Genomic DNA, 24146 nt, shown 5'->3' with positions numbered 1-24146 from the left:
GCAACAACCGGTCAAGTCGATTGTGTGTCACGTACGGCGTACTACCAGATGCATGGATGGATCGGGGATCGGACGCCACATTCTTTATATACTAGTATATACTATATATATAATTTTTTTCTGGAAGCACATAGTTAATACATCTGGAAGACTGCATTATTATGTTTTCTTTGCTTGTAGATTGTAGTATAAACATACCATACACGGGCGTAACGACGCGGTCTAAAAAAAACATACCATACACGTATGTATACCATACCGGACCGCGTTGGATATGATTTTGACTGAGGCTATATACACCTGTATACACGTATGTATGTACCTGTCAGCGTGTAATGTAAGCCAAAGAAAGATGAATTAGTTCCTAATAGTTCTACCGGTACGGTAGTAGTCAGATCAGATAAGTATATAGATACTAGCGTGGTAACGTAGAATTGAGCTAGGCTGCGCGGTACGTAGAATTGAGCTAGGCTGCGCGGGACCGTAGAATACTATATGTATGTGCTCTCTTCGCCGTCAGTGATACAAACAAAGGTCAACTTTTTGAAACGAATGAGTAGCAGTACTGCACAGTAGTGAAGATGCGCGCGCGGGAACCGTGCATGAAACATGTGAATTCACGCAGAACGTACTCCATATATGTGCGCCACACAAGTTTTTATAATAATAGAGTATTACATATACTTGTCAAGAGATCTCTGCTCATTTAGTAAGTCGTTGCAAGTTTTTTTTTTTGACAAAAGGTTGCAAGTTAGTAGCACTAGTATTACTTAGACCTTGTTCAGTTCCCAAAATTGTTTTTGGACACCGTAGCATTTTCGTTTTTATTTAACAAATATTATCTAATTATAGACTAACTAAGCTCAAAAGATTCATCTCGCGATTTACAAGTAAACTGTGTAATTAGTTTTTGTTTTCATCTATATTTAATGCTTCATGCATTTGTCGAAAGATTCGATGTGACGGGGAATCTTGAATTTTTTTGAAACTACACAACGCCTTAAGACACCGTCCCTGCGAAAATGTCATGTTATATATATATATATATGGGGTTTTGGGCCCTCCAATTTTTTAAAGAAATGGATTTGCCGTACAACAACACATTAGAAAGAAGAAAACAAAACAATAGCCCCTCGTTGCAAATTCTAGGCAGTCAAACTAGCTCATCATCTACTTTTAATTTGATCTAGCTAGCTGTTAGAAAAGAATATATATATTATCATCCATAAGATTATTTATAATTTTTTAAAATAAACAAGTTTGACTCGGGACAAAAACTAAATTTAAGTGACCGGCCTATATAATTTACAAGGAACGACACAGTAAAAAAGAACACAATAAAACTAGAGAAAAAAAACACAATTCTCCATAGTTTCGAGGTGCAGTGATGAGTTATATTATCACTATTTTTGTACTAGCTTCACAAGTCAAGGTATGTATATGTAATACTTTTGAACTCTTAACTTTTCGTATGATATCAATATCCTTATTAAAGCAACTTCAATAAAGATATGTACTAGATGCAAAATACTAGATGAGCAGTTACTCTCCTGATGACTCCTCAACGCCCACTCATATGAGGAGGATTTCAATTTTCACAACAATACATTTGACAAATTCTTGGTTAAACATATACTAGTACATTTTGACTTTTATCTAGCTAAAACACGCGTTGCCTTACATCAATGGTTCAACCGACCGTTCTACTGTAAACTACTAAGTTTATAAGTTTAATCAAACCTTGATAAAAACTAAACTTTCCACATGTTGAATGGATTGATTCTCAAAGTCAGACTCATCAGAACAACAACAAGAAGCAAACCCTGTTTATACGCACCTAATAAATGATCTATATCCGTGCCACAACTTTTCCTACAATCCTAAGGCAAAACGACGTTCTCGTCAGCGATATCCCACAGCACAGCTTTCAACAAAATCGACGACCCCCTCGTCTCCACCGGGAGCGAAGCTGCCCACGTACGTCCTCCCGCCCATCCAGCTCTCACATGCATATATGGCGGCCACCCACACGCCATTAAAGAGCTCTAAGCTAGAAGAAGCACACACGCAAGCCCAAAGCTTCACCCTTCGATTCTCGATCCCTTGAATTCGCGTCTCGCCGCGTATTATATAAACACCCTTGCAGCTGCACCATGGCTCTGCATCTCAAGCTATATAGGAGTACGCAGCAACGCCCATAGCTGTTTCAGCAGCTGTAGCAGCAGAGCACCACCAGCACGAGGTCCAGCTGGGTCTCTCTTCTTCCCCCTTGCCTCCTCGCCGGTGATCCAGCTCCGCCGGTCGCGGAACAGTGGGAACAAGAGGAAGACGACCATAGGGTGCGTGGCGTCGTCGTCGTCATCAGCGCAGTCGGAGGCGCTGAGCAGCAGCAGTAGCGCGAGCGCTGCAGCGTCGTCGGCCATGGCGGCGGCATCGGTGCGCGTGACGGCGGTGGCGACGATCAAGGTCACCGTGGGTGGGTTCCTGAACAGCTTGAGGCCGTCCAGGGCCATCGACGACGTCAAGGACCTCATCGGGAGGTCGCTCTACCTCGAGCTCGTCAGCTCCCAGCTCGACGCAAGTACGCGAGCACACACTACTCTCTCTATTATCTCGCTCGATCGCTCTCTATTACAGTTGCTACTATACTACGATCCTACTACTTTTTTTTTTTTTGCATATAATTACATGTTCCATCTCGATCGTTTTAAAATGAAAATGAAATCAGTTGACAGCCAATCATAAGCGAGCATCACAACTAACAATAAATAAACAATCTAAGATTAACTGGGAATAATTAATATTTAATTTCTCAAAGCTGCCTTTTTTTTACATACGTATATATAGGACGAATCTAGCTAGCAAGAGAAGACTTAGGCAAATAATAATTAAAGAATAAAGACCCCTAATTAATGAACGTGTTAATTAGTTCTTCCTTCTAGCTAGTAGTGTATGCATAAATAAAACAATATTCATTGACGCGTTACATGGTACTGCACCTACTTGTTGTAAACCTCATATCTAGCTTGTTTGTTTGAATCTATCAGTTAAATCTATCAATCATTTAGTAGTGTTTTTCTCTCATAAAAAATCAGCGAACAGTATATACGTTTTACTATGGCTTATTAGATAAATGAACATAGTGTGTCGTCAATCAAAGATAGAGTTGACACACATCACCGCATGTCACTATATATTTTTGCAACATGTCTGTCATTTCATTTTCACTTCTGGAAAGTTTTGATGACAAAAGGGAAACTTGATGAGGAAAAAAAAAGAGAACCACTGGCTTGTTTGTTGGAAAGTTTTTTGAGGAAACAGGACCCCTACTAAAATTTATTAAAAAGGAAAGAAGAGAGAACATGAGAAGTACATAGAAAAAGAGACAAACAGCTAACAGCTAACAAAAAGATGCTTGTTGGAAAGTTAATTACCCAGCATTGGTTAGCAAGTGCGTAATACATTTTGAACGGGTCCAATGCATATGCACGCGAGTGCTAGCTTTGGGAAAACCTTGGCGCTGCTCCGACGAAAATGGAGCATCTCCCATTGCCTGGAACCGCACTGCTTTATTTATGCATCCTGCTCCTGAATCGATGGAGGGACGCGAACGTACAACCGAACACAGTAGAACAGTGACATCCACCGGTGTCTGAAATTCTGAATCATATATGGCGGCCAAAGCTCGTTGCAGGATGTGGCAGATCAGATACCACACAGCATATACCTCGTGTATCGTGTATAGTAGCACGTTTGCAGCGCGTCGCTTTCGGTCGAACAGTACGAGGGTTCAACAGGGAAGTTCAAACTTTTTTATACGTAGTACTGCACAAGTTGACCTACTTGTATAGCGACGTAGAAGTACTAGTGCATTTCAGTCCTTTGCTGAAACTTGGTCTTGGCCTGTTTGGTTACATGTGATAAAGTTTACCCTCTATAACATCGAATGTTTAGATACATGTATAAAGTACTAAAACTATTTACAAAATTAAAAATATAGTTAGAGAGTATTTACGAGACGAATTTTTTAAGCATATGACTAGACACTAATTACCAAATAAAACAAAAATATTATCTGTTAAACTTTAACAACTCTCTAACCAAACATCCCTTATTTACTATTTATGTTTGGCCGCCCATACAGTCATATAGCGGGCTTGCCAAGTCGCTTTGACTTTTTCATGCGTACATTATTTTACTATGTATTTACTATCTAAATATATAATAAATTCTATGTAAAAAAAATCAAAGTGACTTGTTTTGAAACACAGAGAATATTGAGATGATCATATGAGTCGTTCAAGTTGAAAGTTTTTTTTCATCACACCATAAATAGGCAGACACTTAAGTTTGCAAAACAACCCATCTCCCTTTCTCTCTCTCTCTCAGACAGCGAGAGATCGACACCTGGAAAAAAGACTAGCTAGCTATCTAGCAGGATGAATGACTTTATTTGGCTATAGAAAAACTCAGCCACTGGTTTACTTGTTTTCTCCCTAATTAAGCACATCACCTCCTCTCTCAACTAAGGATAACAAGGGTGGCCCTCTATGGACATCCGCGGTTCTTAGGAAAAAAATTATTTATTCATCAGTTCTTTAGTTATACTAGAGAAAAACCGCGACTATCGCACGGTTGTTCCCATCCTTACTCTCAACCGAGTCACACAGCAAGAGCTGGAACCAATGCCGCCGCGATATTTCGGTTGCATATTTGATCGCGAACGTCCCAGCGAATGGTGCTCTCGCTCTCAGGGCTAGCTCTAGCTGCAATTCACCGTCATTTTGCTTTGCCTTTGGTGGAGACGTTGCTACCATGCATTATTTGTCCATTGGAGACGTCGTCGCATGCACGTCACACCACGCTACTATTAGCTAGTACAGTACGTACGTACTGTACGTCTGATCGCGATCCTAGCGCCAGGACGCCAGCACACGAATTATATTCGAACGTATTCATCACACATCGTCGATATCTACGGTCAGTCGTCGATATCCGCCACGTCTCTCACTACCGGACTCAGCTACTTTGCCTAGTGCCGAAGACACACGGCAAAGGCAATAAAACACTCGGCAAAGGCTTTGCCGAGTGTAACACTCGGCAAAGTCAAGACGGCAAAATAAATGTCGGCAAAGAAAACATTGCCGAGTGTTTTCCGTCGAACGCTCGGCAAAATATTTTCCGAGTGCTGTTGTGACCCTCGGCAAAAAAAAGCGACACGAACGGAGACCAAACGGCTAACGGAGACTTTACCGAGTGCTAACACGTCGAGACACTCGGCAAAGAAATTTATTTTTTTTTTCAGAAATTCTTTGCTGAGTGTCCTTCTTTCAGGCACTAGGCAAAGAAAATAATTCTTTTTTTTCTAGAAATTCTTTGCCGAGTGTCCTTCTTTCAGGCACTAGGCAAAGAAAATAATTCTTTTTTTTTGCAGAAATTCTTTGCCGAGTGTATTTTCTCTTGCACTAGGCAAAGCCTATATCTTTGCCGAGTGTCTTTGCTCTTGCACTAGGCAAAGTCTACATCTTTGCCGAGTGTCTTTGCTCCTGCACTAGGCAAAGCCTACATCTTTACCGAGTTTCTTGGTTGCTGCACTCGGCAAAGCAACTTTCCAGATCCATTTTTCTTTATTTTTTGCATTCCAATGAATCAAAATAATTTGTACATCACACATATATAACAGATATCACAGATATCACACATATATCACATATATCACATTTATCACACATCACATATAAGCAAAAGTGCAATAATAAGTGTATCACCAAGTGAACGAAACAATCCAAGTGCATCACCAAGTTAACCAAATATTCTAAGTCCAAGCACAAGTGAACCAGTAATGTAAATCTAAGTCTCCAAGTACATAAACACCAACACAATAAGCATGAACCATTCACTGCCAAGCTGGCCACCCCGGCTGATGTGGTGGCTGATGAGGCATATTATTTGAAGCCGCTGATTGATTCTGCAAAAAAAGAGAAGGTTACTTGTCTGTGTGAGATTGTATGGTTTTTGTATTGTATTCTAAATTGCATAGCTAATCTAGGAATTATTTGGATAGCTAATCTAGACCATACAAGCAAAGCAAAGGCAAAAGTATTAAATATTTACTCACGGGAGTTCCTTCAGGAGGAGGCAATGGAGCAAGTAGCTCAGGTGGAGGAGATTGACCCATACTCGCGCCAAGATTTTGCATCCACTGAAACATCAACTCCATCCTCTGTCGATCGGCCTCCATCCTCTGTCGCTCAGCCACCATCCTCTGCTGCTCCTGCTCCATCCTAACCTCCATCTCCTCCCGTCGCCTCTTCTCTTCTTCCAACTGGGCCTAAATATTTTACCCCAATATTACAATGCAAAGCAAAGGTATGTAAAAATCAATAAACGATGAATAAAACAGAAATAACCTGGATTGTCTCCATCCGGTGCTGTGCAGTGCCTGGTCGTGGGCATATAGGCGGGCATGAGCTCGTGCTCCTTGCTCGAATCTGAGCTAAAGTGGGAGTAGTAGCCGTGTCGAGCGTGCTGTCGGCAATCCAGTACCGTCCATGCTTCTTGCCTCCTCCCACCCTCATGATGACTTCTGGATCAAGCTCGGCGGTGGTCGGATCGTACTCTGGCCCATGGACCGACCTTGCCATCTCAGTGTACTGACTGAGGCGGTTGTGGACAGTCTCATTGGTGTATGCTGAGGGCGGGTCCTCCGGGTTGTAGTCGACGTCAGACGTCGCCTTGCCCTTGTGGGCCATAGCCCATGCCTTGAACTGGGAGCAAGGCTGGCCATCATGTGCGGCCGACTGTGAAAAGAACAACAAGATGATTATAAGTTATGCATAATTGAGCGTTAGAATGAATAAATGAATTGTTATACCCATCTAGCTGCGTATTGGTCGAGGCTGAGGTTGCCCTGATGGTGTCGTGCACCCGGCATCATCAAACGCCGCTCCCGACAAGCGTTGTGCATCTCTGCCCACTCAGCCCCACACCACTTGTCCACCATCTGTTTCCAGCACTCGGGATGGCTATTGCACCACCACGGAATCATCTACACATCATCAAGTTTGCGACAAAAAGAAAAATTAAGCGTACTTAATCTTAGAAGAAATCAGTATTAATGTTCTTTATTTACCTGCAAGTATTGGTCTCGGGTCAGGCTAATGTTTCTTGCTTCAGCTTTGGTGGTCTTCACTCCAAGGACCTGCGCGTTGTATGTTATGACGGCCTGGATGCGTGCCTCATAATGCATGTCCTTGATGAGTTTGGCACATGCTCTCATAGCCATATTATTCGCCTTGTGCTCAAATCCTGGCTCACATCTGAAGTAATCCTGCATAACCACAAATTGGTGCTCAAATCCTGGCTCACATCTAGAGAGTCGTGCGTCATTTTTGTGAGTAAACAATCTGATTGCTGCTGGTGAATACCACAAGCTAAAAAAACGAATACATACGTGCGGTACATGCGCTGTACGAGCACCGGCTGCTGTTGTAATAATAGAAACTAAAGTCAAAGTAATAATAGAAACTGAAGTCAAAGACTTACCCACAACTCGGCCGTCACCCGGTTGGCCTTGGTGCCGAAATTCCTACATAACCGATCTGATGAATCGGGGACACAGGCGTAGTGCTCAAACGTGTAGGCTGGCTCAACCTTTCCAGCAAACTCCACCATACCAGGGAAGTTTTTCTTGCACAGAAGACCGAGGATGCCATTGACATGGCGATTGTGCACACCTGGAGCCACAACCTCCCAACTCCTGCCCAAATCAGTAAGAAAAATGATTAATTTCTATTATGGTTTTCAACATAACACATTTAAAAATAGTGATAACATATACAGTCACTTACTTAGACCCAGTGGGTCGAATCATCGGGCGTCTCTCAGAAGGTATTGGTCGCCTCGGGAGGGTCGAGGGACCTCGCAAGTAGACACGTGATGAAGCAGAACCCCCTGACTCCTCCTCCTCCTCCTCCACCACCTCCTCCTCCTCCTCCTCACCCCTCTCCGCGAGCGCCCTGTCCTCGTGCCCCTCCTCTTCCTGCTCCTGCTCCTCCTCCTCCCCCCTCTCCTCGTGCCCCCTGTCCTCGTGCCCCTCCTCCTCCTCCTCCTCCTCCTCCTCCTCCTCCTCCCTCAGTCGCTGCCGCTGCCGCTCCTCCTCCCGCTCCCGCTCCCGCTCAAGGGTGCTCAAACTCCTGCTCCTCCTCGTCCCGCTACTCCTCCTCCTGCTCCCCGACTGCTCAGTTGCTGCAGGCGGTCTCTGGTACACCGACCTGACTTTCCTCATACCACCCACCATCTTGTTCAATAACCTGTAACTAAAAAGAGTAAACCAATAAGCACAGATAAACAAGACATACTTAGAAAGAGATGCAAAATAAACAAAACATAATTACAAAATGGCATAGTATTACATGTATTAGAAATAATCATCATGATCGGGATTAGCTGGATCATAAGTCTCATCATCACTATCAGCCATGTCAATATAGTCACCACTATCTGAAGGAGGAAGGTTGTTATCATTGTCATTGCCTAAATGTAATCGCTCAAGTAATTCTAAGTCCTTCACATTTTGAACGTCATCAAAAGCATCCTCTTGATCAACCCTTTCATTGTCTACTTCCATTCCGACCACTTCGGTTAAGTCTATCACAAAACTCCCTTCTAGCCCCTCTTCTTGAAAGAACTCTCCGTCATATGTATTTGTGTCAAAGTGGTAATCTTCATTGTTTGGGACAGGTAGTTTACCATGTGGTGATACCTTGTACACAACATCCCAACCCTTAAGATGGTCAGCGGTTTTGCACGGGTATGGTACATAATAGACTTGTGTGGCCTGTTGAGCCACAATATAGACATCATCTCCTGGTAAGACTGATGACTGTCGAATTTCAACTAGCCCAAGATTAGGGGTCCGTCTTGTTACTTCAGGATCAAACCAGTGGCATTTGAATATGACAGGATTAAGAGGTATACAGCCACCAAAGTTGAGTTCATATATTTCTTCAATTCTTCCATAATACTCAACCCCATCATTGCCAGTCGTACAAACTCCAGTATTTGTGGTTCTTCGATTGGGCCGACTCTGCTCGTGTCTAGTTGTGTGAAAGCGGTATCCATTGACGTCATAACTAGTAAATGACCTCACCCTATAGGCACAGCCATCGGCAACCTGTCTCAACTCGGCACTCATAGACGCATCGGTTTGGCCCTGCAAGCTCAAGCAGGATAGTTTGTTATATGATTTGCACGTACGAGCAACTTGTAATGACAAACTAAGAGTCGAGTAGTATATACCTTTTGTTTAAACCAAGAAATGAAATCAGGCCGACCATTTCCCGCACCCTGCCTAAGAAGGGTCTCAGATTCTTGCAAGGTAGGTTCCCTTGATCTACGCCAGAATTGTTGATGAAATTCCCTGCACCAACGAGGAAACAAGGGGGTTGGATGGGGAATAGTGACTACCTAAGAACAAGTTTGTTGACAACTTACCGAATGTATGGGTCCACTTCTGAAAGGTTGAGCAACACATATAGCATGATAATGCGCCACTCCTCATATTTCAAGGTCTTAGGGGTCGCATTACTTGCACTTCCGAGTTGACCTTGAAAAAGGCTAAGAGTCGATTCATTTTCATCAGCATTGTAGCGAGGGGGCGGATTGTGCACACTAGGAAGGTTGTCACCATAGTATGCTGTTGTGAAGTTTGACACCTCCTCCAGAATGTATGCCTCTGCAATGGAAGCCTCTATTTTGCATTTATTTTTACATTTAGTTCGATGAACCTTTAGACATCTCTCAATTGGATAACACCAACGGCCCTGCACGGGCCCCCCCATTCGTGCCTCATACGGGAGATGCAAAATCAAATGTTGCATCGGATTGAAGAAGCCAGGTGGAAAGATCTTCTCCAACTTGCAGAGCAACACAGGTGCCATTCTTTCCAAGTCTGCAATCACGGATCGAGGTAACTCCTTGGCACAAAGCTGGCGAAAGAAATTGCTTAACTCTGCCAGCACTAGCCAAACATGCTCAGGGACATAGCCTCGAACCATCACCGGAAGAAGCCGCTCAATCCATATATGGTAGTCATGACTTTTGAGCCCATTGATTCGCATAGTAGATAAGTTCACTCCCCTCCTTAGATTCGCCGTATACCCATCAGGGAACATTAATGTTTGGAACCACTCTAGTACTTCCCTCCTTTGTTTCCTTGTCAAGACGAAATCGGCCTTAGGCTTTCTCCATGTCTTGCCGCCTCTAGGAGGCTGCATTTCTTGCTTTGGTCTATCGCATAATGTTGCCAAATCCACTCTAGCCTTAACATTGTCCTTTGTCTTATCAGGAATGTCCATGATTGTTGCCCAAAGTGCCTCGGCAACATTCTTTTCTGTGTGCATTACATCAATGTTATGTGGGAGAAGAAGGTCAAAAAAATAGGGGAGCCTCAACAAGCCCGACTTATGAGTCCATGCATGTTGCTCCCCATATCCCACAAAACCACGTTCTTGGTTATTTACCTCGAGAGCATCTACCTGAGCACGGACCGCAGCACCGGTCAACATCGGTGGTGCAGGGTCTGTAACTATGACACCTTTGGTAAAGTTCTTGATGTCTCGTCTGAATGCATGGTCAAGAGGGAGGAATTGTCGATGTTTATCGAATGAGGAAAACTTGCCACCCTTCCTCAACCAAAAGAACTGCAGAGTTGTCTTGCATACTGGGCATGGGAACTTCCCGTGAACACACCAGCCACAGAATATCCCATACGCTAGAAAGTCATGTAGGGAGTAATGATACCAAACATGCATTTTGAAGTTTCTCTTTGTAGCTCGGTCATATGTCCAAACCCCTTCCTCCCAAGCACAGACCAATTCATCAATCACAGGCTCCATGAACACACCCATATTGTTCCCCGGGTGTTCAGGAATTATCAACGACAAGAATATGTTTTGTCGTTGAAAGACGACGCCAGGGGGAAGATTGAGAGGGATAACAAACACCGGCCAACAAGTGTATGGGGCCGCCATCATTCTATACGGATTGAACCCATCTGTTGCCAGAGCAACACGAACATTACGGGCCTCTTGAGCTTTCTCATGATGAATCCCATCAAAGTGGGTCCATGCTTCACCATCGGATGGATGTACCATCTTTTCAGGATTATATCGAAGACCATTTTTGTGCCATGTCATCTGTTTTGCAGTTTCCTCAGTCATGTATAGCCGTTGAATCCTCGGTATGAACGGAAGGTACCGTAGGATTTTCACGGGGATCGTAAGCTGTCTCTTCTGACCATCACCAGAGTCTACCTCCAGAAACCTAGAGGATCCACACTTTGAACAATACTTTGCTTCCGCGTGTTCTTTCCTAAATAAGATGCACCCCTTAGGACAAGCATGTATCTGCTCATATGGCATCTTAAGTGCACGAAGGACTTTCTGGGACTCGTACATGCTCTTTGGCAGAATATGACCTTCCGGAAGCATGCTGCCAAAAACTGTCAACATAGCATCAAAGGCATCTCGACTCATATTACACTGGGACTTCAAGGCCATTACACGTCCAATGCCATCCAGCTGAGAAACATTTGTCTGGCTATGAAGGGGTTTCTGTGCCGCAGACAACATGTCATAATACGCCTTTGCGGTTGCCTCTGGCTCCTCCTCCCTACATCCTTCAGCGAAGTGTGCTTCATGCCAATCATTTACCATGCCTCCTACCCCGCCATCAGCATCATACTGCTCGAGGCGTTGTCTCACAACCTCGTCTCTCATACGATCGGCTTCACCATGGTAGATCCATCGGGTATAGTTTGCCGTAAATCCATACTTGCAGAGATGTTTACCCATGTCCACCTTTGTTTGTCGTTTTATGTTTGCACATCTGCTGCAGGGACACCAAGTGGCACGAGCTCCTTTAGCCTTGTCAAATGCTAGTTCCAAGAAAGCATCGATCTTCTCAATCCATTCTAAAGAGAAATCAGTTGGACTTGAGCGGCCCGTGTACATCCACTCACGGTCATCCATTCTCTGACATATATATATCATAGAGTAATATAACCACCAATTGCATCTACACGATGTTACTACCATCTAATAGGTTAGGATAGGTCCTAATCCCACCTGAAGATGCGTAGATGGAGTTAGTTTCCATAGTCTACTCTGATCCGAGACACAATTTCGGCAGCACCTCCCCGCTGTTCTCCAAATACACGTCCCGGTAGGGAGATTGTGTATCCGGAGAACAACAGGGAGATGATGCCAAAACTCTACCTCGGATTAGAGCAGACTATGGAAACTAACCCCATCTACGCATCCTCGAGCTGTCCAAAGAAACATGGACAATTCGAAACATATACGGTTATAGATATGCATAGATATGCATATTAATAATCGTATCTCTTTCGAATGGGAAACACCTAGTTAGGTTACGTGAACTACAAACATGATACGAAGAGAGAGGTTTCACCTTAGGTGGTGGTGGAGTCAGGCTAGCGGGGCCGTGGTGGGTCGGTGCAGTGGTGAGGCGACGCGGTGCCGGTACACCCGCAGCAACAACCAAGAAAATTTGCCAATCTTTTACTTCGGAGAAGGCCAACTGATCTAGCTTCTTCCTGCAAACTACATATTTCCCAAAAGGTCAGTGAGTGTTCGACCATGACCAAGAAAATTTGCAGTTGCGGGTATAAAGCAAATAAAATCCAATTTCAGTCTATTGTCAGAAATTGCACGAATAACTACACCTACAAATTAGATAATTTCTGAATTGAAGAACCACAAACGTGCTATTTTCAGAACTTCTATTTTCTGAAATTGAACAAAACTGCAATCATACAATTTCAGTCTGCAGAAGCCACCAACGATAATAACCTATCTTAATCTGAACTTACATAATGCCGCAGGACCATATCACTACAAGCTACCTCATTTTGATTAATAAATCAAAGTCAGAACCAAAACAAGTATGCAGCTGGCACTGGCACAGATCGATCCCCCTTTCTCTGATGCAGTGCTGAGGCCGATCCAGCAAGTATGCAGCTCGTCCGCACTCGTTCCTCTTAGGAATCGATTTGGGCGGATTAGGGAACAACAAAATCGATTTGGGGGGAGAGGAGTCTAGGCTCAATCGAGAGATCCGGGCAAACCTTAGCACTTGGTGATTGGATCGCTGCTCGCGGTATTCACGCGGCCAACGAAGCGCGGCGTGCTGGGGACTGCTTGGAGACGCCGCTGGGCTGCTCGTCGAGGGAGCCGGGCTGCCGCCGGCGGGCGGGGGTGCGCCGTCGACCCGTGGTGGCGAGGCAGCGAGGCCGCGCGGCCAGGGGCGACACCGGTAGGCGGGCGCGAGGGAGCAGGCGCGCACGGTCGCGGGCGCCGCCCTGGGCTGGCTCGTCGAGGGAGCCGGGCTGCCGCCGGCAGGCGGTGGTGCGCCGTCGACCCGCTGTGGCGAGGCAGCGAGGCCGCGCGGCCAGGGGCGACACCGGTAGGCGGGCGCGAGGGAGCAGGCGCGCACGGTCGCGGGCGCCGCCGGCCGGCGGGCCGAGGGAGCGAGGGCCGGACGCGGGGCGAGCTTGCGAGCGGTGGCGCAGGCGGCCGCGCGGGCGAGCGGTGGCGCAGGCGGCCGTGCGAGCGTGCTGAAAGAATCGAGTAGCGTGCTGAAACGTCCGAGACAGAGAGGAGCGGCCTTAGTCCCGTGATCCATTGTTTGCCGAGTGCCCCAAGATCCGGCACTCGGCAAACACTTTTTTTTGGCTATGGCAATATTTTTTAAAGAATCTTTCAATACAGTTTTTTATTTTTTCCTACTTTTTTAATAAAAATAAAAAATAAATTTTCTGTACAGTAAATACAAATCTTTGCCGAGTGTCAGCTGGGCGGGCACTCGGCAAAGCCCATCTTTGCCTAGTGCTGCCAAGTAACACTCGGCAAAGAGCATTTCTTTTTTGTTATTTTCTTTTCTCAATTTTTTTTATTATTAGTTTCTTTGAATATTCTTTGAGAATACCTTGTCAAATTCACTCCATAATGAATATTTGATGCTTATATGAAGATTCGACCATTATTTCATGTGGTTTTAGTTCACAATAGTTTTCACAATACAAATTCTATAATTGTTGTTAATAAATTAAAATTAGTAAAAGGGACCAAAAGATATGAAAATTTTACACCAAACAATCTCTATTGTTTATTGCCTATATAAAATGTTTAGAAGTCAAACCCTAGCACGATAGTTAATTTAACTCCAAATCTTATCGGATCATTCTCAACTCTCTTAATCTTGTCCAAACATGTTTTAGTTTGTAAACATTATATGTGACAACTTGTGCAAAACTCTCCCAATTTTTTATCACAGTATCCACGCATGAAATCATGACACCTTGACAAATCTAATGATTTGTAGACTTTATTTGCTATTTTTAAAATTTTAAAACCATTCGGCCACATGTTATTGGTCATGTTTCATGAATAAAATGTTTAAAAATTTCTTTTTATTTTATAAGTATGGCCTAAAACTAGATCGAATAACACTAATATAATTTTTATACGTATTTTTTCAAGTATTTAAATCACTTGTAGTTCAAATTTCACTTAATTTAAAAAATTGCTTAAAACACAATTAATTAATTACATATAGCAAATAAAAACAAAAATATACCAAACTTTAACATGGTGTAGCCCATGTTCTACGGGGAGAGAAGAAAAAGTTTGAAGAGTTGGAAAGAAAAAAATTTTAAATCTTTGCCGAGTGTCTAAACCATGACACTAGGCAAAGAGCTCTTTGCCGAGAGTCAAAACTGTGACACTAGGCAAAGTGCTCTTTGCCGAGTGCTCTTAAGGGACACTCGGCAAAGATGTAACGGCGCTGGACCAGCAGATAACGGTGTTAACCCTTTGCCTAGTGTTTTCAATTTGCCTAGTGTTTTTCTATGGCACTAGGCGAAGAAGACCTCTTTGTCTAGTGCCCTGCGGATGGCACTAGGCAAAGGGCCTCTTTGCCTAGTGTCGGAATTTCGCCGAGTGTTTCAGGGCTTGCTCTCGGCAAAGGATCTCTTTGCCGAGTGCCCGATGTTTTGCTCTAGGCAAAGCTTTCGGCACTCGGTAAAGGCTGGGATTCCGGTAGTGTCTACTCTACTAGCCATGGAACTCGAAAGAAAATTGGTCTACTTTAGGTTGCTAGCTACTCCATCTAGATGTTGAGCCACTTTCCTAACTGCGTTTTCAATTAATTTGAGATGATGCCGTGTGTATTTTAGGGGCAAGGAAGTGATGTGGCATGCATACGCATACGTACGTGCATGCCTCGGTGCCAACCGAATCCTACATTAAATAGCGTTCATAATCGCCAGCTAGCTAGTGCGCATGGTTGCAAAATGTCAAAACAAATTAAATATCTATTAGCCTTTTCCGTGTTAATTAGTTCATCATCCACACCAAAGTAAGCAAGCAAACGTGCTCCTGCATGCTATATACGGAGTAGTACAATACTAGCAGCTGTAAATAAACTAAACTATATCATCTGCTGCTATCGTGAAACAAAGTAATAAGCTAGCAGTAATATTAACCGTTGCTTAATTTGTCTTGAAAATGATGGAAGCAGAGACGGGGCAGGAGAAACCAAGACTCCAGAGCTACGCCCACAAGGTGGCGGACAACGACGCCGGCGTGGTGACCTACGAGGCCGACTTCGACGTGCCGCCGGGCTTCGGCGAGGTCGGCGCCGTGCTGGTCACCAACGAGCACCACACCGAGATGTTCCTCGAGGACGTCAACCTCTACTCCTCCTCGGCGTCGGCTGGCTCCAACTCCGACTCCGACTCCGACGACGGCGACGACGGCGCCCGCGCCGCGCCGCTCCTGGCCATCCGGTGCAAGTCGTGGGTGGCGCCCAAGTCCGCCGACGCCAAGGGGAACAGGAAGCGCGTCTTCTTCGCTAACAAGGTAACAGTGATCGGGCTGGACTTAATTAATTACCAGAACTGTACTTTACTTGTACTCCAACGACTTAAATCACATGAGCTTGACAAGTTGCATCGGTTTATTTATTTGGCTATTCAGCCATGTGACCATGTCAAACCATCACGATCGTTCAAACTGTATATAGACCGTACGTCATCTGCATCGCAAGTCAAGCTTCTAAACAGTGCGTGCACGGTCTCTAGATCTCTCGTTTTATTTTTTATCAATAAAATTTGCACACGGTATCCATTCGTTAAGAAAAGACCACTAGTTTTTTAGAGTGGAGTATAAGCTAGCTAGTAGTCATTTAATCCGGGATTGAGGGGGTTCTATGTCAAATCGCATTTATTAGTACAGCGATCTAAATTCTAAAATGATGACTAGTTACTAGTCAGTCTATTCAGCAGGATTTGATAGCTACGCTCCAGGTCCTTCTTTGAGGGAGTAGTATGTAATTTAAGAATTCCATCATCAAGTTACAAAAACATACTACTATATCATTTTTCAGCAAGATTTGGTAAAAAAAAATTCAGTTCAAAGAAAGATTTTATCAATAACTTTGAAATCATTTCATTTGTAAACATATACTTATACTTCCTCCGTCTCGAAACAAGAATTGCTATAAGTTCATGTTGATCAAATTTTCTTAGGTTTCACTAGATTTGTAAAAAAATACCATTAAAATGGTACCTCTAAAAATACTCATTATAAAAATATATTTAGTAATTTATCTATAATATTAATTATATACAATAAATATTAATATTTGTTTTTGAGAAAATATTAATATTTTCTTATGGACCGAGTGAGGGGGAGTACGAACGCAATGGATGGGCCTACTAGCTTCTTTTTTAGAGGAGGATGGGCCAACTATCTGAAAACTTATCAACCGCTCATGGTCCAAAGCAACAGCAATGATATTGTAGATGGGCCGTACCAAGTACCACGGCCCAACGACATCGATGATTTTGCATTATGATAGATCAGATCGATCAGGATCAGCACTGAAAAGATTTCCTCCACTGAACTTCAAATTTCTTGGCGCGCAGCCTTACCTGCCGGGGCAGACGCCGGCGGGACTCCGGAGCTACCGGAACAAGGACCTGGAGCAGAAGCGCGGCGACGGGCGCGGCGAGAGGAAGTCCACCGACCGCATCTACGACTACGACACCTACAACGACCTGGGCGACCCCGACAGCGACGCCGGCAAGAAGGCGCGCCCCGTCCTCGGCGGCAGCGCGCAGTTCCCCTACCCGCGGCGGTGCCGCACGGGCCGGCCGATGTCGGCGACGGACCCAAAGACGGAGACGAGGAGCAGCGACAACTACGTGCCCAGGGACGAGGCGTTCTCGGAGGTGAAGAACCTGCAGTTCTCGGTGACCACGCTGCGGTCCGTGCTCCACGCCGCCGTGCCGGCCGTGCAGTCCACGCTCACCGACCCCAACCGCGGATTCCCGTCCTTCTTCGTCATCGACAAGCTGTTCGAGGACGGCGTCGAGCTTCCCAAGGCCGAGCAGCTGGGCTTCCTCCACAGCGTCGTGCCGCGGCTGCTCCAGATCCTCCGCGACGGCCCCGGCGACCATGTCCTCCTCTTCGACACGCCCGCCAATGTTCAGAGTACGCATACACATATCGCAGCTGTAGCCTTTTCAATTTGATTCACTCTGCACATAAGAATTCTATGTAAAATTCAGCAATTCACATTTGTTTGCAACAAACATGAAAATTCAAACTCATCGGTCACCAAATGCTTGTTGCACGCAGAGGACAAGTTTGCATGGCTGAGGGACGAGGAATTCGCGAGGGAGACGCTTGCCGGGATGAACCCGTACGCGATCGAGCTCGTCACAGTAAGTCTCGATGTCGATCTCCATGTCCAAGACAACTTTTTTATTTTGATGATGATCCTGTGTTTTGATGTCTGCACAATGCCGAAAATACGAATGTTGCAGGAGTTCCCTCTGAAGAGCAAGCTGGACCCGGCGGTGTACGGGCCGGCGGAGTCGGCGATCACGGCGGAGGTGCTGGAGCGGCAGATGGGTCGGGTGATGACGGTGGCGGAGGCGGTGTCGCAGAAGCGGCTCTTCATGCTGGACTACCACGACCTGTTCCTGCCGTACGTGCACAAGATCCGAGCGCAGGCGAACACCACCATGTACGGCTCGCGCACCGTCTTCTTCCTCTGCGACGACGGCACGCTGCGGCTGCTCGCCATCGAGCTGACGCGGCCGGCGTCGCCGACGCTGCCGCAGTGGCGCCGCGTCTTCACCTCGTCCACGGACACCACCGAGTCGTGGCTGTGGCGGATGGCCAAGTCGCACGTGCGCGCGCACGACTCGGGCCACCACGAGCTCGTCTCCCACTGGCTGCGCACGCACTGCGCCGTGGAGCCCTACATCATCGCGGCCAACCGGCAGCTGAGCGAGATGCACCCCGTGTACCAGCTGCTGCACCCGCACTTCCGCTACACCATGCGCATCAACGCGCTGGCGCGGTCGGCGCTCATCAACGCCGGCGGCATCATCGAGCTGTCCTTCTCGCCGCAGAGGTACGCCATGGAGCTCAGCTCCGTCGCGTACGACAAGCTCTGGCGCTTCGACACGGAGGCGCTCCCCGCCGACCTCGTCCGCAGGGGGATGGCCGTGGAGGACCCCAACGCGGAGCACGGGGTCAGGCTCACGGTCCCGGACTACCCGTTCGCCAACGACGGCCTGCTCGTCTGGGACGCCATCAAGGGCTGGGTGACGGCCTACGTCGCCCGGTTCTACCCGGACGCCGGCACCATCGCCGGCGACGCGGAGCTTCAGGCGTTCTGGACGGACGTGCGCACCGTGGGGCACGGCGACAAGAAGGACGCGCCGGGGTGGCCGGCGCTGGACTCGCCGGCGAGCCTGGCGCACACGCTGACCACCATCATCTGGGTCGCGTCGGCGCACCACGCCGCCGTCAACTTCGGGCAGTACGACTTCGCCGGATACTTCCCCAACCGGCCGTCCATCGCGCGCACCAACATGCCGGTGGAGGAGCCCGTGGACGCCGCGGCGCTCGCGGCGTTCCTGGACAACCCGGACCAGGCGCTCCGCGAGTGCTTCCCGTCGCAGGTGCAGGCGACGCTGGTGATGGCCGTGCTGGACTTGCTGTCCACGCACTCCCCCGACGAGGAGTACCTCGGCGGGATGGAGACCGCGCCGTGGAACGACGACGCCACGGTGCAGGCGGCGTACGGGAAGTTCAACGCGCGGCTCAAGGAGATCGAGGGCATCATCGACGGGAGGAACAAGGACCCGAGCCTCAAGAACCGGTGCGGCGCCGGCATTGTGCCGTACCAGCTCATGAAGCCCTTCTCTCAGCCCGGTGTCACAGGGATGGGCATCCCTAACAGCACCTCCATCTGATGGAATTCTTAGCCATTAATTACTCGTTGTAACAGTAATACCAGGGTGCAAACTTTACTTCTCGGTGCTGTGTGTATTTATTTATTTATTATCCTCTTTGTATTTACATTTGTACTAATATAAGTCGAAGCATTCATCTTTTAAATGTTTATTTACAACTGCTTATGTGATGCGTTTGCTGTACCACTAAAACCTTGTTCGTTTCTACACCAAACCAATTGGGTTAGAGAGGCTTGGAGGGGATTTAAAATCCCCATGAATTGCCTCCAACCCCGTTGGTTAGGCATACAAACGAACAAGGCCTGAAAGAACCTTTTTTTTCCATGTGGCCAGTGACTCGTGTTTGTTGGCGTTTAACCAATTGAATTGACTGAAAACATGTGTTACATTGCCGAATACCACAGTGGCCAACAAGGTTCTCTAGTATGTCTACAAACCCCTTAACAGAGTGGACTAAAGTGCAGCCAAACATGTTCTAAGATCTTGTTTGGTTAATCCTTCTCCAACGGGATTAGGAGAATTTTGAATTTTGTAGCTTCAACACCCTTGGATCCACTCAAATCCTCACCAAAACGAACAAGACCTAAAAGCATCACAATGGATACACCATGCTCTATGAACCATCCTCCACTACGGTTGTCTTTCTCGTGACCGACTTCTCCACTAGAACACGATCACTCTTATCCTAGTCACCCACATCTACTCCCACCAGCAAACGACATCATCACCCAGGTCACCTTATGATGTTGCCATATCCTCCTCTCCACACCTTAACTGAACCATTTTGGCCACGACATTGCACCTAAGCGCCACACGAACGGGCATCTCGAGTGGTGATGCAAGATGTGTTGTCGACAACTAAAAATAAGTGTAACATATACGGGTTACCGTAATCCATAAAAATTAAGTTGATTTGTAGGTTCACAAACAATTTGTTCTATATCCCCAACCTTAGGGCTTGCCATGGTCCCTGTCTTTTGTAGCTTGATGGGATGTGATTATGAGAGCCTCCCAACTCCACAATCCTAAACCAAAAATGGAAGAGGCGTGGGCAAAATGGACAAATCATCTCTCGTCTCTCTCTTATGTATCCAGAAATGAATATTTTATTAGATCTAGTGTCCACCAGCAATATTAAGGGCCTGTTTGGTAGGGCTCCTCTTCGGCTCCTGAAACGACCTAGATTCTTCCACAAAGGGAAAAATCCACAGATTCGAATTATAATGTGATAATTCAAAAATTGAACTATCGCATTATCATATATCAGCTGTTATCGTAGTCATACATCGTGAGAAACAAGATTACAACACATTTACTTTACAACTCTTGGTCAACAAGCCTATTACATCGTTTTTCTAGCGAGAACACACGCGAGTCTTTATCAGAGTCGATGTAGCGCGTCAGCGGTGAAGGCTCCTCCTTCACGGACAATCATCAGAGTCGGCGTAGTTTATCAGCGGGCGTAGCCTTCATCTCTGAACCAAACTTGAGCGCAGGAGCGAGACCACCTAATCCTTCTATTCTCCGTAGTTATCGTCATAGACCACGTTCAAAACCTGCTAAACAATTTTCAGTACGATTTGTACTGGCCACTGGCTCCCACCCTATGCTTTTGCGTAAGCTTTGTGGTAGGTGGAAATGCAAAGGGTATATCAAGAGGCCTATGTATAGCTGTAGTTTTTCCTATGCAAGTTCATCAATATTTTATAATAATAATTCATCAAGTTTTATTCCATCTCATCCACACATCCATCCATCCATCCATCCCATCACACACATCTCACCACACTCTCATTCTCTAGGCGGCAAGTACGACTCCCGCTCGTGCCTTGCCTCAACGGCCAACGCCGGATCCAACACAAACCCAGGGGAAGGTAGAAAGGACTCCTCTCACTAGTCAAGCGAAGCGGAACATAGAAAAGGTCCATAGCCGAGAAGACGGCATATGTATCGATCGATCAACCAAACTCTGCAGAGGTTTACACTAACCACAAGATCACCATCATCGACGAACCGGCTCGTCTAGGCTGATACCGGGCTGCCTTCCAACTAAATACGATGCCACCCTACCACTCAGGACTGGGGCCACACCGGAGTACCACCGGCATGCTGAGACTGTGAGGCGTAGTACCGGGCCCCCAAAGGTCACTACGCTGTCTTAGGAGGGTGTGGGTCCTCATGCCCGTACCTCCCTACACTATCCGCTATCAACCTAGTAGTAGTGGCACCGCACTAGCTGGTCGTACATCCGTCCCGCACCATAATAAGGCGAGTGGCGTGTAAGGCTTCCTACGAACCGGTTCTCAGAACATCTCAGTCCTTAGGGTAACCGAACAGGACATCTTCACGAGGGGCCAGCCGATGCCCCTCTCGACGGGACACCCGACTACCCCGTGCTAAACAGCACCTCCTATCTCGGTGCTTCGTCCCACGAAGACACTCCACTCCGGGACCTCTCCCTATCACATGTACCCGCCACAGGTACCTCTCGTGGAGAACGCCCAGGTAGCATTCCCCGGCAAGACTTGTCCCAAGACTCGTCGTAAATCCTGCTCGGTCGACTCGACCCTCACCACACACCCAAGACACACGCCAAGATCTCCCCAAATCCATTATCCATTCCTTATCCAGTTATCGGCACCACGTGCCTTATCCACTCACATCCAATCCTCCACAATGCATCACATCACAGATATAATGCGTAGTAGAAGCAGTAGCAAGTAGTATGCAAGCGTCTAACCTAACAGCGGGTGTGCGAGGGTTATAGGTTGCAACAAGGCAATGGCTCACAAGCATTTCTACCATGCAACCTATCTCAATTCATTTGCATAAAAGTAAAGCACTAGCATCTACAATATTGCATGTCTAATAGGATTCTACGAGGTTGGGTGGGACGTGGCACCTGTCGAGTGACATTCCCAAGATCCTCAGTTCACTTGTAGTTGTACTCATCCAAGGTCTTTCTCCTATCTGCATGTCCTTCCTTCGACTGGTTCCGATTCGATCAACGCTAACCGAAGCATCTACCTCGAAAGCGACAAACAAGGCGAAACAATCAACCCACTAGTCCTAGAGAGACTGCGAAAGAGGCGACAAAACACTGATGGGCAACTACACTGAAAGAGCACCGAAAGGAAAACGGCTTAGCCCTCTCGGCGGATGTCCGATCCCTGGGCTAAAAGAAATGGGAATGGTGTTTACTAAGTACAAGCTGGAGTCTTCGCCTAGCCGTTACTTCCCGAGTCGATCGTGTCGACCTGTACGGCTTTAGTAACAAAGGCGTAGACTCTAACTCATTTTAAGTAAACACCATGGCTTACGAACTTTCGATCCAAGCGTCATAGAGATTGACGAGAACTAAACGGTTGTAAGCACAAGAAACTCTGATCTCTCTCAACCCGTACGCCATTATGATTGACGAGAGTCAAGAGAGGGTGGAACAAAGAGAGAAGAAAAGGGGAGTGGTCTACTCCTTCCAGTCCACTCGCCACGGTAAGAGACGAGGAATTAGAAAGAGTGACACACAAAGAAAAAGAGTGCTCAAGCTACTTATAGGGTACCACGACCTAGGTACACTGAATGCACTAAGACATTCCTAGGGTTCTTAGCAGTGCGGTTGTCACCGCGAGAACCAAAGATATGCTATGGTCGAATAGGTACAAGCATACAAAAGTTTAAGCACGAAGAACCCCAAAAAGGCAAGAAAAGACACGTGTTTCACTTTCCATTGATCCGCTCGCCATAGCAACGACGGGAATCGCAGGATTGGAGACAAAACATTAAACAAGCAAAAGGGCTCAATCCGTATCTTACTGGATCGACGGAGATTGAGACCAAGAGAGAAGAACGAAATCACACTCTTCCAACCAACACGCCATAGAACGAAAAACGGTTGGTTAAAAAGAGATACGACCCCACAATCTACTCTAACTCATAACACTTCACGACCTAGGTGCCTCTGAATCGGCACAAGGTCATTCCTATAGTTCCAGACGATGCGGTTGTCATCGCGGGAACTAGGAGAAATGCCCGGGTCTAGGTGGCATAAGCATACGAGACAGATAAGATAAACATGCGAGAAGCAAGGTAAAGCCTGATGACCATGGCGAGGCGACTCGCGGCCATGAGCTCCACCTAACAAGTTGGTCTCCGACAATTCCACGAAGGTTGCCCCCTAATTCGTATCCCACTCGACTAGGCCACCTAGGTATCGAGTGTGCGGGTAAGAACCGCGTCGATGACGACACACGATGACCATGTCCGAGGGACGGGAGTAGGAGCTAACAAGCGTAGCGTGACGAAGTCAACTAAACACGGGAAAACGAGTGACGCTCGACATTGCGATCACGGCGGGTCGAACCCACGATCGAAATGGTCGAACGCACTACCATTTCCCTAACCGGCTCGAAGGCTCGGTCCTCAGGGGCAACGAAACACAAAACAAGAACGACAACACGAGAGGAGGGACATGCTTGGCATTACGGCCATGGCGAGACAAACTCGCGATCGCAACATTCAAACATATCACTCTCTCAACCGGCTCGACGGCACGGTCCACAGACAACGACAAACACACAAGAATCACGACTCGACCACTGACAACATAAAGACACGATGACAACTCGGAGTAGCACATTTCCATAGCACAAGAGATAAATAGAGAGATGGATAAATAGACCGGCACGAAGGCACGGCACAGGCAATGATATAGACAAAGATAGATCGTGCTAAATCATGATAAGGACAATGATTGATATCAAAATGATGTAAGTATGAAGGAGTTTCGCCC

General features: G+C 46.6%; 2 protein-coding genes across 2 annotated transcripts; one reads left to right on the top strand and one right to left on the bottom strand.

Moving 5' to 3' along the window:
• Nucleotides 1951–19519, top strand: LOC8055177 (probable lipoxygenase 8, chloroplastic). Its single transcript, XM_002445858.2, has 5 exons — nt 1951–2581; nt 15604–15944; nt 17012–17579; nt 17727–17812; nt 17915–19519. Exons 1-5 carry the CDS (start codon nt 2422–2424, stop codon nt 19355–19357), a joined length of 2598 nt encoding a protein of 865 aa, XP_002445903.2. The 5' UTR covers nt 1951–2421; the 3' UTR covers nt 19358–19519.
• LOC110437189 lies at nt 5502–7346 on the bottom strand. Its single transcript, XM_021465536.1, has 3 exons — nt 6411–7346; nt 6119–6331; nt 5502–5968 (listed from the first exon to the last, which is right to left on the bottom strand). The coding sequence occupies exons 1-3, from the start codon at nt 6750–6752 to the stop codon at nt 5897–5899; spliced, it is 627 nt and encodes a 208-aa protein (XP_021321211.1). The 5' UTR covers nt 6753–7346; the 3' UTR covers nt 5502–5896.

The sequence above is a fragment of the Sorghum bicolor genome, chromosome 7 (genome assembly GCF_000003195.3).
Source record: "Sorghum bicolor cultivar BTx623 chromosome 7, Sorghum_bicolor_NCBIv3, whole genome shotgun sequence".
NCBI classification, from domain to species: domain Eukaryota; kingdom Viridiplantae; phylum Streptophyta; class Magnoliopsida; order Poales; family Poaceae; genus Sorghum; species Sorghum bicolor.
The sequence above is the reverse complement of the archived record's forward strand: the minus strand, read 5'-3'. Positions and strand labels throughout refer to the sequence as shown.